This window comes from Trichosurus vulpecula, chromosome 6 (genome assembly GCF_011100635.1).
Source record: "Trichosurus vulpecula isolate mTriVul1 chromosome 6, mTriVul1.pri, whole genome shotgun sequence".
Lineage (NCBI taxonomy): Eukaryota > Metazoa > Chordata > Mammalia > Diprotodontia > Phalangeridae > Trichosurus > Trichosurus vulpecula.
Window position 1 is genome coordinate 58,685,956 of NC_050578.1, and position 17,394 is coordinate 58,703,349.

General features: G+C 37.9%; 1 protein-coding gene across 1 annotated transcript in view; it reads left to right on the top strand.

Annotated features, from left to right (window-relative positions):
• The window catches only part of LOC118854616 (PDZ and LIM domain protein 5-like), a 49,514-nt gene that overhangs the window by 19,532 nt on the left and 12,588 nt on the right, over positions 1-17,394 (top strand). Inside the window, exons 2-4 of the mRNA XM_036764949.1 lie at positions 102-270; positions 9,412-9,592; positions 13,135-13,255. Coding sequence (XP_036620844.1) covers positions 102-270; positions 9,412-9,592; positions 13,135-13,255 — 471 coding nt within the window. The remainder of the gene's footprint in view (positions 1-101; positions 271-9,411; positions 9,593-13,134; positions 13,256-17,394) is intronic.

Consider the following 17,394-nt stretch of genomic DNA (forward strand, 5'->3'; position numbering starts at 1 on the left):
CATTCATTAATTTGGTTGTTTGCTTTTGGGTGTCAACCTGGGTCTTCTGTTAATACAGAACAAGATCTTCCTAATGGTATTTTCTTAATTTTTATACTTAGTTCCATCAACTGGAAGAATCTCAAACAACATTACTCCATCTGGAGCAACTGCACCAACCAGCCCAGCCCAGCCTCAGCTAAATGAACAAGACACTTATGTGCAGAGAGCTGAGCATATTCCAGCAGGGAAACGCACTCCAATGTGTGCTCAGTGTAACCAGGTCATCAGGTTTGTATTCATTTTTATGAATGCTGTCTAACATATCAAGAATGGTTTTAGCTTTAGATAACAACTAGAATTATCTTGTTATCACAGATCATGATAATGCAGAAAAATCTCACCCTATTTCTCCATGTCAGGGACTATTTTACCAACTGGAAGAGAGATTTCATGTTGGTAACATCTGGGTGATAAGATTGGAAGCAGAGGTGGGGCCAAATTTCTTGAATGTCAAGGAAGGCATTTGGATGTAACCTAGTCTGCAAGGGCACTTTAGCCTTTTTTGTAGTGAGGCCCTACTCTCTTCCTTATTTGAGGAATAAAGGATTTTTTTGAATAGAACCTATGGTTTCATTGGTTAATAAAATCAAATTGGTTTCCTGTTGAAGAAACCCCCCTTACCCGTGCAGGCTGGCACCTGTTCTTCTACTTACTGTCTCAGAGAGTTGCTAGAGACACCAAACAGCCAAGTGATTTGCCCAGGGGCATATGGCTAGTATGTGTCAGAGGTGTGACTTAAACACAGTCATCTTTCCTCCCAGGCCAACTGCATCCTTTTCAGGGGTGGGGAACCTGCGGCCTCAAGGTCACATATGGCCCTCTAGGTCCTCAGGTATTGGCCTTTGACTGAATCCAAACTTCACAGAAGCATCCATGTGTGCTTTTCCAGAGATCTTAGATCATTGACTTTCTTTTTTTTAAATTGTTTAATTTCTTTAATTTTCAATTTATGGAATACAACAAGCATTTCCATAACATAGTATGATTTAAAAAAATGATTGCACATGAAACTGCAAATGGACTAACCTTCATAGATAGGCATGTATACAAGGTATAGTTAAAACATAAGAAAGTCAATTTTGAGATTTATTTCAATATCTGAAAACTTGGAACAAAGATGAGGCTACAGCAGTCAGCATAGATAGCGTAAAGTTAAAGTTCTTGATCCTTTTGCAGTAACTTCGAGAAAGACAATGTATGTTTGGTCCCAAAGGTGCTCAGGAGGTCCAGGATGAGACTAGAGTGACAACTGAGGCAGGGGACAAGGGATAGTCTAGGCCCTAGGGAGAGGTATTTTATACTGTGAAGAAGAGTTAACAGCTTTCAAATTTTGTAACTACTTTAGGGTTGGGTTTGGTTTGCTCATTTGCCACTGCAATTTTAAATTAGGGTGTTAATGTATTGGAGCAGTGATTTCTCTCAGTAAATGATACCACAGACCAATCAGGGGTTTTCAGCCTTTTGCTTATACATATTGCTGTCATTTTGTGTTTTCTGTGAAATAAAATCACTTTTTTAGGGGCACTTTTAAGGCTTGAGACATTTCTGTACTGGTGAGGCTCAGTTCCAAAAAACCTGGAGAGCGTCCAGAGAAAGAACTGTGGGGTCTGAATGCTGATCAAAGCATATTATTTTCACATATTTTTGTTTTTTGCGGCTTTTCCCTTTTGTTCTGTTCCTTCTTTTACAACATGACTAATGTGGAAATATGTTTCCAAGATTGCACTTGTATAACCCATATTAAATTGTTTGCTGTCTTGGGGAGGAGGGGAAGAAAAATTTGGAACTCAAAATCTTATAAAAATGAATGTTGAAAACTATTTTTACACGTAATTGGAAAAAATAAAATTCTATTTACAACCAAAGACTGGGAGAAGAAACACCTGGTAAGCAGGACAAGGTATCAAGTTGTCAGTGTTATTGTGTGTATACTGACTAGTTCTTTTGACAAAAAAGTTAAATTAGTTTATTGTCACAAAATATATATTGTATCATATAAACTAGCCTCTACTTCATTGAAGCTAATTTAGTAAGAAAAGTAATTGAAATTGCTTCACATTTGCTTTAAAATTTAAGACTAGTCCAAAAGGTAATTTTCTCGCATGCATAATTAGTAAATCACTGATATCTAGGATACGCCTGGCCTCTCTTAATGCTCATTCATCACCTATTACGTTTTACCTTGTCTCACATTAGCCGTGAATTTGCTATCAGTTGAGCATCAAAGCTTCACGTACTTGGGAGGTTTTAGTAAGGGGGATTAGCTCTTGTCTGGATCACATAGCACTAACTAATAGACCATATTCACCTGGTCCTCTCAGACCTTACAGCGCTTTGGGAAGATTATGGTAGGTTCAGAGTTCATAAGAACATAATTATGGTACACAAACCTTCGAGTCAGCATTTCTTAGACAGAAGTCCAAGTTGGCTCAAGTGACATTCTCTCACACACCTTCTCTACAACTATGGCCTACAACAGGGCTGTCCAAAATACAGCCCGCAGACCACATGTGGCCTGCAGTGCGATTTTATGTGGCCCGCCTGTGGGTTTTAATTTTCACAAGCGAAAAAATGAAATATTAATTTGAATGGAATGCATATTAGAATTTTTAATTCCATCACTAATAAATAATCTCGTTGACGTTAATTTTCTTTGGCATTTTTAAATATGGACAGAACATATCACACGGAATTTTCAGTCGGTCTGTGGGATGCATTCTGTCTGTACGATACAGACTAGTCAGTATACATCTACCTTTATCCTGTTGTGTTGTTGCTTTGTTGTTTTGTGTTTGCTTTTGCACTTCTTACCTTCGCCTGTCGTATTGATGATGCGCTTCCCCCACTTTCTATTAGTGTACTGTAGTTTTTATTCTGGGTGCGGTCCTCAAATAATTATTTTATTTTAATGCAGCCCTAAGATAACCTAAGGTTGAACAGCCCTGGCCTACAGTACTGGGGGCTGGCATCTTCCTGAGTTAAAATCTTGCCTCAGACACTTATTAGTTCTGTGACCCTGGGCAAGTCACTTAGCTCTGTTTGCCTCAGTTTCTCATCTGTAAAATGGGCTGGAGAAGGAAATGGCAAGCCACTCTAGAATTTCCACTAATAAAACTCCCAACAAATGAGATCAGAGAGGAGAGTCAGAAACAATTGAAAAGACTAAACAATCGTATGAAAATTGTTGCTGCATTTAGTGATGCTTTAATTTATACTGTTAATCATTAATACTTGATGATTTCAAAATCATGCAAAACTTACTGACATCAGATAGCAAAGCAAAATATATTTTTCTAATGAAGCTATAAAAATAATGTTTTTGAGAACTTCAAAGATTCAGTCACCGAAGTTTTGGACCTAAACAGGTTGCTTCCTTAAAACATACACATAGGTTCCCCAAACCTGACCTCTATTGTTTATTTCTTTTTGCATGTGATATTCTGTTAGATGACTCTTTTTTTTTCTTGACATACTGAAAAGGTTTCTCCTGAGTTGTACTGCATAGAATTTACTTGCCTCATAGTTGGTTTTTTGGTTTTATTTGTTTTGGAGGTTTTTTGTTTATTTTTGGTTTGGGGTTTTTTTTGCAGGTATTGGGGTGTTTTAGAGGAGAAACCTACTGAGACTTTTTAAAATCTTACTGTTACAGTAAGGTCATCCCTTCCTATCCCAAATTAGTGCCTAGATTCACAGTTAGCTTCATTTCAACAAGTATTTATTGAGTTAGGCATTGTGTTAGATTTCAGGAATACAAAGATAGAACTGAAATAAACGCTGTCCTCCATAAGCTTATACTCTAGTGTGGGGATATGTGGGTAGAAAATACAATATGTTTGCAATAAATAATAAAGTTATTTCAAGGGGGTATTAAGGAAAGTATCATGTAGCAATGTCACCCAAATTGAACTTTGAAGGAAGCAAGTTATACTAAAAGATAGAAACCAGGTTGAGGAGGGCTGAAAATGTCCCCACAGAAATAGAGATCCCCGGCAGAGTTTTTAACAGAGAAACAGTGTGGTCAGAACTGTATTTTAAGACTATACATGTGGCAGCTTCTTGGAGGACAGATTAAAAAGGGGGAGAGATTGCAGATATGAGAGAGAAAATTTAGTAAATCAAATTATTATATGCTGAAATACATTTTGCTTATATCTGGGGAGTTGGGTCCAAATGAAAAATTATTTCCTTGGCTGTAGAATTTAACTTCATTAAAATCTATTGAACATTATACACAGTTACCAGCAATATTCCAGCTACTCTTCTTTATAGTTTTATGGGAGAAAGGAGAACTAGAGCATCAATAAACTTTGATTTCTTCTTATATATTCTATGCTTTTTGTTTTTTCAATCTGACTTCTGTTCCCATGAAGTTTACCATGTATCTAGGGGACACCAGGGCAGAAGTAAAAAATTCAATCAGTTCAGTGGTCTAAGTACTAAGAAACTAGTGTGGCTAATTGATTTCACAAAAGTGCTCTAAAATTAATCATTTGACTTAATTCTGGTGTTTTCTAGGCATCGCCTTAATCAACAAAGGAATACAGAAGGGTGTATGGTAGAGGAGAAGGAACTCTGGGCACAGTAAAAGGTCTTTAGTCCCAAGAGCCTTTGCCTCCTATATTAATTTCACCTGGCTTAGAGGCAAATGCCAAAAGATGATACACACATTTTTCTTTTTGTTGTGAAAATGCAAAAATTTCCAAAGTTGTCATTTGTAATTTCCTAAAAAGCAGAAGTGTGTGATTCTATAGAAATATATTTTTCTTTGTAATTTGCTTCACCGTCCCAAACTGGAAATTAAAGTTTTTATCCTTTGAAAATGAAAAAGAATGACTTATAGCAATCCCTAACATTCCAAACTTTGGGTAGGAAGTAAAAGGCTTTCTATAACCAATGTGTTTCTTTAAAAATTTCAACAAAAGATGTCTTTCTGTGTCTACCTTTGTTGTCTCTTTTTGCCTCTGTATTGTGCTTCTATATCTCATTGCCGGCTCCCCCATAACCTCACCCTTCAATCTCAATTTATTTTTGTCTTTATCTCTTTGTTCTATGCACACCTCATACTCCTCTCTTTCCCCTTCTGTTTCTAGATCAAATTAATAAGCAAGCATTCATTGAGTCCCCTGCTAAGGGCACCTAGGTGGCTTAGTGGATAGAGCACTGGGCTTGGAATCAGGAAGATTCATCTTCCTGAGTTCAAATCTGGCCTCAGACACTTATTAGGTCTGTGACCCTGGGCAAGTCACTTAACCCTGTTTGTCACAGTTTCTCATCTGGAAAATGGGCTGGAGAAAGAAATGGCAAACCACTGTAGTATTTCTGCCAAGAAAACTCCAACAAATGAGGTCAGGGAAGAGAGTCAGAACCAACTGAAAAGACTAAACAAACATGTGCCACGCACTATGTGTGGTGCTGGGAATATAAAAACAAAATAAAACAGTCTCTGCCTTCAAGGGGGTTCTATTCTACTGGAGGAAACATATCCATGTATAAATACACATAAAATATATATACCAAGTAAATGCAAGGTAATGGGGAAGGTGCTCACTACTGGGGAAAGATGGTGGCCCAGCTTTGAGGCAGACTAGGGATTCTAAGAGTCAGAGTTGAGAAGGGAGTCCATTTCGGTATAAATCTTTGCTTGAATTTTTTTAAAAATGTAACACTCTAGATTGAAATATTAACAAAATTTTCCTGTACTGTTTATGAAAAGTGTTTTACTTCCTACCCCAAGTTTGGAAATGTAGCTATTTCTGAAATTCACTCTTATTTTCAAAGGACAAAAACTTTAAATTTCCTGTTTGGGGAGGTTACAAAGGAATGATATTCCTCTGTGGAATAACATCTCCGACTTTTTGGAAATCACAAATGACAGTTTTAGAAATCATGGTATTTTCATACCAAAAGGAAGAATGGCCTCATTTTGGGTATTTGCCTCTAGGCCAGTTGGAGTTAATATGGAGGTTAAAAGACCTAGGGGCCTCCCACCTTTCACTGCATCCCACCTTCCTGTGTATGGAGGGATAGGACAGTGTCGGGTATGAACCAATATATTGAACTGAAGGATATTATTTTTATTTGTTGTATTAATTGAATAAAGTTCCGTGTTTTGGTTTTTTATTTAAAAGGGGGCAAGGAGAATGTCCTGTATCCCTTATTCCCTCAAAATATAAAGTTGTTTCGCTTATGAAGCCCCGGATTATTTTTCCTCTCCTGTGAATCAGTGGTGGATTACTTTTAAAAAGTACACACCCTTGCCTCTGTATCTCATTTTCTTCTTTCATTTTCTGCCTTCATTCTTATGAGCCTTTGCTGTTTCATTATATTCTTTCCTTGGTGTTTCTGTCCTGCCCGCCATTTTTATCATAAGATTATTAGAGGATGGGAGCATGGGGGTGCCATTGTAAAAAATTTGGGCATATGGTTTCAGCCATACTTACAAGTGCAGTAAACCAGATGTTGCCGCTCCTTCCCCTCCCTGCATTTGTCCATCAACAAGTATTTAATTGAGAACTCATAGGGTGCACAACATGCATTGTTAGAGGTCGTTGAATCTCTCCTTACACTTTGCAGATTTCCAAGCCTATTATTCTTGTGCAGGCAAAGGGAAACTTAATCCTATCTGGAATTATATGAACTTCTTCAGTGTCAGTACTGTGTTAATGAGGCTGTAAATTAGTCAGTGCTGACACAGTGGAGAAGAGAGCACTTTGTTATATGGACGGGTTTGGCTTACTTAATCTGTACATAACTGAAAGGGTCCTGATGGGGAAGGTACCCATACTGGGAGGCTGCAGGGCATCAGGGCAGGTCACTGTTGGCACTGCAGCCACGCCTGCAGGAATCTGGAGTCAGGGAGCACGTAAGGGCATCTGAAAATTATTTCTTAAAGGTTCAAGAGCAGTTTTCACAAAACTGTTTACTTCCACTCCCTTTAAAAGTCTTTTCCCACTAATCAGAATGAAAAGAAACCTTGTTGAACTGCCCTAGAGATTGATTCTAATGAAATGGAGTTTTATTTAGTGTAACTTTCTAGGTCAGCAGCGCCTTTAGTGGAAGCAAGGATTTCTACACCTGCCCCTTTAAGATGATTTTCTTCATCCCACTTTTGTGAGATTTCAGTTATGTATGTTTTCTAAGTCTTACATTTAAATATTATGCCATTTCAGTTTCTCAAGGATTGTTGGGATGGAGAGCAGGGTCAGGAGAGCTTGGCTCTTTTTAAAGAAAGGAAGTAGTATTAATTTCTGAGCCCCAAATAAGAGAAATGTCACAAAATCTTACTACTGATTTCTGTGTCTGGGCCACTAAGTCATCTGCCTAGAAGTCAGTTATCTAGCGCTTACAGTTATCCTTTCCACACTGTGACTTTCCCCATTGAGGTTTTGATGTATCGCATGTCAGCACAAGAAATTAAATGGGAATTTTTGGGAGCTTTGCAGAATCCAGCAGATGACACAGAAAAAAGTTTAGGAAGTGCATAAAACATATGTATAGAATTGTATAATATCGACATATTTTACTTTTAATACCATAATAATTCATACTTCTTCTGGTATGAAGGGAGGGCCAAAAACTTTCACATAGATTTTCGAGATCACAGGAGCATCGCACTCCTAATCCCTACAATATACAAGGACAACTGTATAACCTGTCCAACACCCCTATGGTCATTAAGTCAATTCCGATTCTTGGTGTGAAGTTCAAAGTCAGTGTAACCAACTGGATACAATAGGAAACTAACTATCAGGCTCCCCAGGTTCTGGTTCTGGCTCAGCCACTGATGACTGATGATGGGCAGATCATTTGACCTCTCTATTTGGTCCCCTCGCCTGTAAAATCAGGCTTATAATAACTGCCCTGGTCTATCTCACAGGAATGTTGTATGGATAAATTACATAATAAATCTGAAAGCACCTTGGAGATAATGGTCTTCCATCAGTGCAAGGTTTTATATTATAGCTGTGGGAAAAGTACATTATATAGAGACATACAGTGGTTCATCCATCCCTGTGGTCCTGATGCCAAGATATGGCTATCTAATGGAGTCTTGTTAAGCAAACTAAACCCATCTTATCAGTTTGTGACTATATCATGCCTAATGGAATAAAACCTCCTTTAAACATTTGTTCCTTTGAAACAAAAGTGCAGCAAAGGACATTTCTTTTTAAATTAAGTTAAGCCCCCTTTCATGGTGAGTAGGAATAAGCCATAATACATCACAGTAGTTAATGTACTGTGTGTCCTTTAGGGTTTAAGTGTTCATTTTGTGATGGGATGATTGTGTTTAATAAAGCTGAGAAATAAGTGTTTGGAAAAAAAAAATTGGGGAAGGGGAAAAATCAGTCAGCCACAGAGAGGCAAAGCAAGTTGCTTAGGATCATATGGTCTTTTTGGCAAAGCCAGGGCTTGAACTGAGTTCTTGTGCTCATCATTCCACACTGTAACATTGACTGCATCACACTTACTACATGACCTTGGGCAAGTCACCGGAGGGGAGGGTCCCTTTTTGCCTCAGTTTCCTTGTCTCTAAAGTGGGCATAATAATAGCACCTCTCAAGGTTGTTGTAGGGATCAAATGAGATAATAATTGTAGTGCCTGGCACATAGTAAGAGCTATATAAATGTTAGCTATTATTATTATTATTATCCAAAATAGCAGGCATTGTTTAATCAGGATGTCTTATACTAGGAGGAGATTAAAAAATACAAACATGTACAATGGCAAGCTCCCTGATGACAGAGACTGACTTCTGCCTCTTTTTGTATCCCAGTGCTTAGCACAGTGCCTGGCACATATCAGGTGCTTAATAAATGTTTATTGACTGAAAAAATATACAAGAAGGAATGACAGCTTTGTTACCTTTCTGTATCAAGTAATTTTAGTTCTTATCACGCTTGATCATCATCATCGTCATTTTTATCCAAGTTGCCTCTTCCCATCACTAAAGTATATAAAAACATATGTTACATATTCTCTGTGCAAGGAAAAAAAAAACTCAGCCTTGGCCTTTTGCACAATAATATCTTAACTGTTCTTTCCTCCATTCTTCTCCCCACATGAACCAACAGAGAGCTTCCGTATGGTGGAGTTAGCCCTGCATGGTGTAATCTGACTGGACATCGTGCTATTGAGTTTGAATCTTCAATTTTATCCTTTTTAGCCATGTGCTCACAGGCAACTTAATTCCCCTTTTTAATTCTTCATCTATAAAATAATCATGGAACTCTGAGGTTCCAAGGAAAGTACTGCCCAAGGATCCAATCTGAAATTTAAAGACTCAAGTATATTGCTAAAAACCCTCCAAGTACTGTGCTAACATTGATGTTATGTTTCTGAGGAAAATCGGAATTATTTTTTTTTGACAGAGGACCTTTCCTAGTGGCATTGGGAAAATCCTGGCATCCAGAAGAGTTTAACTGTGCCCACTGCAAAAACACCATGGCTTACATTGGATTTGTGGAGGAGAAGGGAGCCCTGTACTGTGAGCTGTGCTATGAGAAATTCTTTGCTCCTGAATGTGTTCGCTGCCAAAGGAAGATCCTGGGAGTAAGTTTGAGTAAAAAAACATGTTTCCATTTATTCCAAGGGTATATTTCTATTTGGAGGTGTCCTTGCCCTTTTCTTCTCATTTCATGCTCTTGTTACTGGTGGAGGCAGAGGTGGGGGGGCAGAACTGAACAAAAGCACCTCCCCCCAATACCTCCTCCCACCCCAACACCATCCCTCCCAGATATGGCCTCATAAGACTCAGGAGGATAGGTAGGCAGCCTGTGGTTTCATCTTGCTGTTTTCCTGTTTGGCTGGTAGAAGCTAGGCCACCAAGCAAAAATAATTTACTGTGGATTCTCAGGGACTTGGGTGGGCCGCCTTCCCGGTATGCTGCTTGCTTAAGAAGAGAGAGGCAGCCTAGGTTGAGTTGAGTCAGACCACACACACAATAGTTCTCAACATTGACACCTTTACTGTTTTAATTAAATTCCAGCCTTCTTTTAAGACCAGAATTTTTTTTCTACCTGTTAGGGTTCAACCGTAGGACCTCATGAAACATTCAAAAAATATGAAGTATATAAATGATGTATTTTTCTTACACATACATAATAATATTTTAAAATATAACTTCAATTTTATGAGATTGAGTAGGTAATGGAAACAGACCTTTTGACAGAAAAAGCTAAAACCACACATTTTGCTGAAAGAGTAAATTGAGGACGGATGAATTCATCAAGGTTTACAGAAAATAGGTGCTATTATTTTCTTCTCTGGAGTTTTTAAAACTAGATTTTGAGGTCAGAGTCTGGGCATTTGCCCTGTTGCCTATGGAGTAGTATATGTCTTTCTGGAAGAGAAAGAAACCGCAGTGGCTTGTTTGTTCTGGAATCCAACAGTATCATGGGAGTTTCTCCAACACACTTCCTAGAAATCAGATTCTTGTGCCTTTGCCTAATTATAATACTCTTTAAAAAATATAGTCTTATCTCACTAACTAGGAAATAGACTAGTGGTTATTTAGTGTTTTGTGAAAACTAATGAAGTGGTAAACTAAATTATATCTACTCGATTGGTTTCTGACAGAAGGCAGTGTCCTATCTGTAGCTGTAGAAATGGTGTCAGACCTCTCTATGAAGATACAGCTCAAGCCATTACAACACAGCTTAGAAGCCTTACTCACCTGCTGAAGCAATGTAGGGCAAAGGCTGATGTGAAAGTATTTCTCTGGAGACTTAGGACATTCTGGGAAGGTAAACTCATAGAGTGAAAAGTATTTGAGGTAAGAGGCCTTGGGTTCTAATCCCTGTTCTTCCAATCACTGCCTTTGTTACCTTGGGCAAGTTTCTTCAGTTACATCATCTGTAAGGTGAGAGAGTTGACTTGCCTTCCGAATCAGTGATCATTCCTGTGACCCATTATCCCAGTCTGCATAAAAGCAAATTGAATTCTCTCTTAGTTGTAGATTTCTGACAGCATTCTTTTTAGATCTGAATTACTGTTTTGTTTGCCTTATGATCATAACCAAGCCATAATAATGATGGCATCTATTTACATGGTACTTTCAGATATTACAAAGCATTTGAGCATGCTTACCGTTATCCCCAAATTATTAGGAAAGAAACTAATAGAAGAGTTTGGTGACCTCACCATGATCACAATGGTTAAGGGTTAGAGGCAGTTTTCAAACCCACATTTCCTGACTCCTATGCTGAGAACTATACTATGTAGTTAGCTCTTACTAGCTAACTATTCTTTGTCATTTTTTTCTTTAAAGTAAATGTCGATGTCTTTTGGTTTTTTATTACTATTATTTCTTCCAGCATCTCTCTCCTGCTCCCCTCCCAGAGAGCCTTCCCATTTTTAAAGACAAAAAAATAAGAGGTTAAAAAATCAGCAGAACTGATCAGAATTGAATCCTCTCTTCATTTTCTAACAAATGAATGTAAATGAAAAAATATATTGCGTTTTTTCATGGCAATACCCTTTTTTTTTTTGCCTGGTTTACACCTGTGATTTCCTTGGTGTAAGGAGCTTCTTGTGACTAACTCCTTCTACCAATTCAGATCAGCAGTTCTGCAATTTATAATCTCTAAAGTTTCCTTGGAGTGCAGTAGTACCAGAGGTTAAGGCCAATGCATTAAGTTTTAATAAATGTTTGTACTTGCAAATCTTGCTGCTTCTGATTTTTTTCTAGTCTGATTCTATATGAATCTGAGTCATTAGAGCTAGACCAAAAGAAAGGGACCTTGGAATACTGCTTATTGTTCAAGGGGTATTAAAGATGATCCCTAGCAAAGCAATCCAACCCAATAACCTGCATCTAATTTGATTCACCTACCAGGCCTTCATGTCCTGAGCACAAGGTTCCTTATTGGTTTGAGTCTGTATTTTCTAGTGCCATTTTAGGCAGAGTAAAAACATCTTTTTTAATTACAAAACTAACATGATCAAAACTGAATTTTGTAATCTTAAACATTTGCAAAATGAATTAATTACTAATTACATTATGTCCTTCTCGGGATTAAGGATTGGGTCTATAATTTTATTGGTCTAGGGCGGCACTTCTAAAACTGTGGGTTGCTACACCATATGGGGTTGTGAAAAATTTGGCAACAGGTTTCTGAATGCGCAATGACCAAAAATTAATTAATTTAATTTAAGTTAATTAAAAATCAAACATGTAATGAATCCGAGGTGTTTCTGGCAGTGCTTGCTCATGTTACATTGGGCAACTTCACTGTAGCTTTGGTTCTGAACACAAAGCATGCACACTTTGCATTGCAAAGGGGTCATCAGGGGACAGAGTTTAAGAAGCCCTGGTCTAGGGGACTACTAGATAAGGAAATCCCCCCTATTGCATGTAGGTCAGCACCTTTCCTGCAATTTTAGAGTGTTTCCCAGGGCCCTGAGAAGTTAGATAACCTGTCTGGCATTACAGAGATACTGTCTCAGAGGTGAGATACTTCTCTCTATTATTCCCCTGTAATATATGGAAATAAAACATAAGTTTGCGGTGGTAGCATCTTTTTCCTGGGTGTGACATTTAAGGATAGTGCCCCAATAAAGAGTTTCAAGGCACTGCTTGAAATAAAACAGAGTGCAGGTAAGGATATTTGTGAAATACGTAGTTTCAGAAGAAAGATTCATAGCATGGGATGTATTCAAATAGTACAGCAGCTGTTTGGAGTGTTTGGTTTGTATGTGTGAAAAATGCATGCATTCTGTCGTCGATCACAGAAGGTTCCCATGTTTGTCCTTGTGTGAAGAAGGTGGTATGAGGATCGCTCCCTTTGGCCTGTTCCACAGGGTGGCCCATTAAGAAAGGGGCGGTACATAGTGGGGAGTGGTGCACACCAGGAGTGAACTCTGTGCTCACCACCCTTCTTGCGGGGGTGGAGACACTTAACACCTCCCAACCCTGATGGTACTGCTTCTTACTCCACCAATGCACTGGCACAATTATTGTTTGCCCAGGGAAGCAAAACATCCTACACTGGCCCTGTTTGAACATACACATCGAGAACAATCTCTTACATATTGATTATGTTGCCGTATGAAATTCTTTCATATGTAATTTTTTTTTTCACTTTCTGAAACAGGAAGTCATCAATGCTTTGAAACAGACTTGGCATGTTTCCTGTTTTGTGTGCGTGGCCTGCAATAAACCCATTCGAAACAATGTTTTCCACTTGGAGGATGGTGATCCCTACTGTGAAACGGGTGAGCAAAGTCTTGAGATTGGACAGGACTCTTTTGGAGCCCCACATGATGTACATTAAAGTGGAAGAGTTAGGTTTTATCTTTAGATAAAATTCCTACTATTTCTTAAAATTTACTTTTTTTTCCCCTCTTACATTAAGCCAGGAAGACCTGAGTTCAAGTCCTACCTTTGACACATAATGGTGTTGTGACTGAGCAAGCCATTCAATCTTTCAGTGCTATGAACATCTCTCTAAGGCTCTCAGTTGCAGAGAAGGCGCCAACTTCACCCCAATAGAAGGAGGGTTTCCTCACCTGGAAGTTCCCTACTCCATCAAAAGCAAAGGTCTAGCACCAGGAGTGGTGAACCAATGGCCTTGAGGTCACATGTGGCCCTCTAGGTCCTCAAGGGCAGCCCTTTGACTGAATCTAAACTCAAAGGGCCACCCTTGAGGACCTAGAGGGCCACAGATGGCCTCAAGGCCTCAGCTTCCCCATCCTCTAGTCTATACTCTTAGTCTTTTTAACTACTGAATATATGTTTTTTCCATTTAGGAAAAATTATTACTGTGCATTATAAATAAGATGTGATAAGATAAGAAACCATTTTCCAGGTTCAAATTGTATCTCCTTGACATATAGTTAATATTTAATTGTATATTCTTTTCAATTTGTAAAGATAATAATAGTAGCTGGCATTTATTTAGCATTTATATTGCATTTTGTAAAGCTCTTCACATCCATTCAGCCTTTGCAGCAGGTAAGAGTAGATACAACATGCTTGAAGCCACATGGCTGTTAAAAATAACAAAAAACAACAATTCTCGAGAGTGATGTTCATCTTGACTACAGTCGATGAATAGCACATATATCCTGGATGTCATTTAATTATAAAAAAAGAATGATATGAAGAAAAAACATTTTCAAAATAAAACAGAGGAAACAAAAAACGAGTAGATTCAATAGGTGGTATTATCTCAGATATATAGATTTAAAAAAATGAGGCTCAGCTTTCCAAATCCAAGTTTATATAAAAGTGATCTTTTTTTACATTTATCTTTGTATCAAAGATAAAAAATTGCATCGTTCTGTTAATTTGTAGGTTAAAGTGTTTCTTTTCCAACAGTATTTTTTAAATTCTGTCTTCAATATCAAATTATGCATAATCTAAGGAATGATTTTTTTTAAGAATTTAGGGGAATATTGACATGGCTCTCTCCAAGGCCTTCCATCTATATTTGGCTTTAGAATAGTTTGTATCCTGACATTTGTATATGATATATATTATGTGCTAGGAATACTTCACAGTGCCTCTGAACAGATAATGAGGTCACTTTATATGAAGCTATGGTTCAGGAAATGCTCCCCCTTCTATCTGCTCTTCATAGAGGGAGAGATAGAAGTTCCTCTTAAAACCGAGGCAAAACTCCATCCTAAGCAGAGTTCCTTCCTCCCTAAGCTTTGCTGAGTGCAATGTTATAGCTTCAGAGGTTTCTTTCTTCTGGCATTTGGACCTTTTTCCCCTTCAGGTTTTGCTGTGTTTTGCAATAAGAGAAAAAAAAACCCACCAGAAATGGTATTAATACTAATAAAGTATTTTAAGTAAACAGATGCTAATCCACAAGGATTTGAAAATGATTCAGATGGAACACTAAATGTTAAATGGTTGAATGAATTTTAGTAAGCTTTTTAGTATTTCTGGAGAAAATTGAAATACACCAATGAAAATATTAGCACTTTTTATTGCTTTCTTATTTTCACTTCCTTCTCTTATGTGCTCTTTCTACTAAACTCTCAGGACACAAAGAATTCTCAACTTCACAGTGGGATTTGGACAAAAACACTATTCACTAAGAGCATTTTGCTTGAATACATTAGAAATATGTATTTTACTATCTCCCTCAGCTCAAAACAAATACAGTACATGTTGAAAGAATCACTGTGAATTTGAAAGGTTTTGCAAAGTGTGATAAATATGTTAAAGTGATGTCTTTAGCATCTGCCTCCAATGTATCTTAAAATCCTTTCATATATTACACATGCACACTCACAAACACACTCACACACATACAAATATGATTTTTAACAAAGGGTGAGCCTAGTTCTTGGTCTTGTCTAGCATCTTTTCCTTAGAAAAACTTTATCTTAATATCCTAGACTTTGGTTAAAAATACGTGTGTGTGTGTGTGTAACATATATTACACATACACATATAGACATGTACACTTACATATAAACACACATGCATATATATTCCATATTAAGTGGGTGTACTTATTTAACATGAGCTCTGAATATTCCTACCCCCACCTCTGTCTCACCCTCAAATACTGTAAAACATTTTCTATAAGCCATTGCTTCTTGGCATTTTTCTGACCTATATCTAGGAGCCCCTTAAACCGTAAATATTTTGCTCACATAATTCCTGTCAAACACATACACACACAAACGCTTTTTTCTACTTTTAAATAGCAACTGACTTGCTAGAAGAGGCTTATCTAAATGGATTGCACCAGGCAGACCAATTAAATCAGGGGAGCAGTCAGCAGCTTACTCAAACATCGAGTTGTAGAAGGGTAAGGATGTCACCATTCACCCAGCTGTCTCATACCTTCTTTTCTTTATTCCTTCTTGTTCCCCTTAGCTCCCATGGAATGGGAGTACAGAGCTGGCCCTGAACCTTTGGTCTTCTTCCAAAAAGGAAGGGAGGGAGGGAGGAAGAAAGGAGACAAGCACTTATTAAATGCCTACTGTGGGTCAGATACTGTGCTGGATGCTTTGAAAATATAGTTTCATTTGATCTTCACAACTACCCTGGCAAGTAGGTGCTATTATTATCTTCATTTTACATTTAAGGAAACTGAGGCAGGCAGAGGTTAAATGGCTTGCCCAGAATCACACAGCTAGCTAGTGTCTGGAGCTGAATTTGAACTCAGGTGTTCCTGGCTCCATGCCCAATTTTCCATCCACTTTGACTACAGCTGCCACTTGACTTCTTCTGTAGAAGGAGCAGTGAAATAAAACAAGAGAGCCACATGGTCCTTAATCCTCTGAAATCAAAAGGCTTGTAACCTTCAGATTAATAGCAAATCATCTCTCCTCTCTTCCTCTCTGTATGTGTCTCCGTCTCTCTCTCTCTCTCTCTCTCTCTCTCTCTCTCTCTCTCTGCTATTTCCTTGGATAAGTCACTTAATCTCACTAGGCCTGTTTCCCTGTCTGCAGACTGAGGGGGTTAGACTAGATCATCGCTAAGGGACCTCCTAGCTCTAGAACTTGATCACAAAACATGGATCCATTAGTGTTCCTTAATAAATGTTGGTAAAAGTCTGAAAAACATCAAGGTTTTGTACTGTAAAGGTGGATCTGAACTCAAATACTTGCTTGATACCTTCTCAGAGGCTCATGTCAGAGGACAAAGAGTAGGGGAAAAGTTGCCTGGTTTAATTGGTGTTGGGTATCTCTACCAATGCTGATCATGACCCTTTCATACCTTAGGAACCAAATCTTAATTAATTGTTACAGAAAAAAATCACCTTTTGGCCAGCCTTCTAGTAATGCAAAATAATAATAATGATGATGATAAAACCTGCATGAAAGAAAAATATCTTGATGTACCTTATTTTAGTCTTGCCAGAGACAAATCTTTTCTTTCTTCAAAAGAAAATCTTATTAATGTTTTATCACTGTAAGCTGTGTCAAGTTAAATTGTATTTTTTTCCTAAGGATTTCCAGCATGAAGTCATAAGATTGTAAGGAAAGTGCACTAAAAGAAAATTGAGGCCAATATAGTTATGACACAAACCAGCTGAAGCCAGAAACTCAGTTATGGCTGTCACTCGTGAAGCCCCACGGCAATGAGACACAGTCATTGAGGGTCTCTTCTCCCCCACCAGAGTTAGATACAATATGAAGTATTTCAACACCAGGAATTTATTTTTAATCAATATTAAGTAGCCTTGACATTGCCAGGAAGATGGAACCTTATGTCTAGTATTCTTTAATGGTAAATTATGCTGGTAACTGGATTGTTATTTTTCATACGTTGGCATTTTGGTGGCTGACTTGAGATAAGAGGTATTAAATAGAATCAGTTATAAACCTCTGAATAAAGGAAAATAGGAATTACCAAGAAGAAACATATCAGTTAGTAAATATTTATT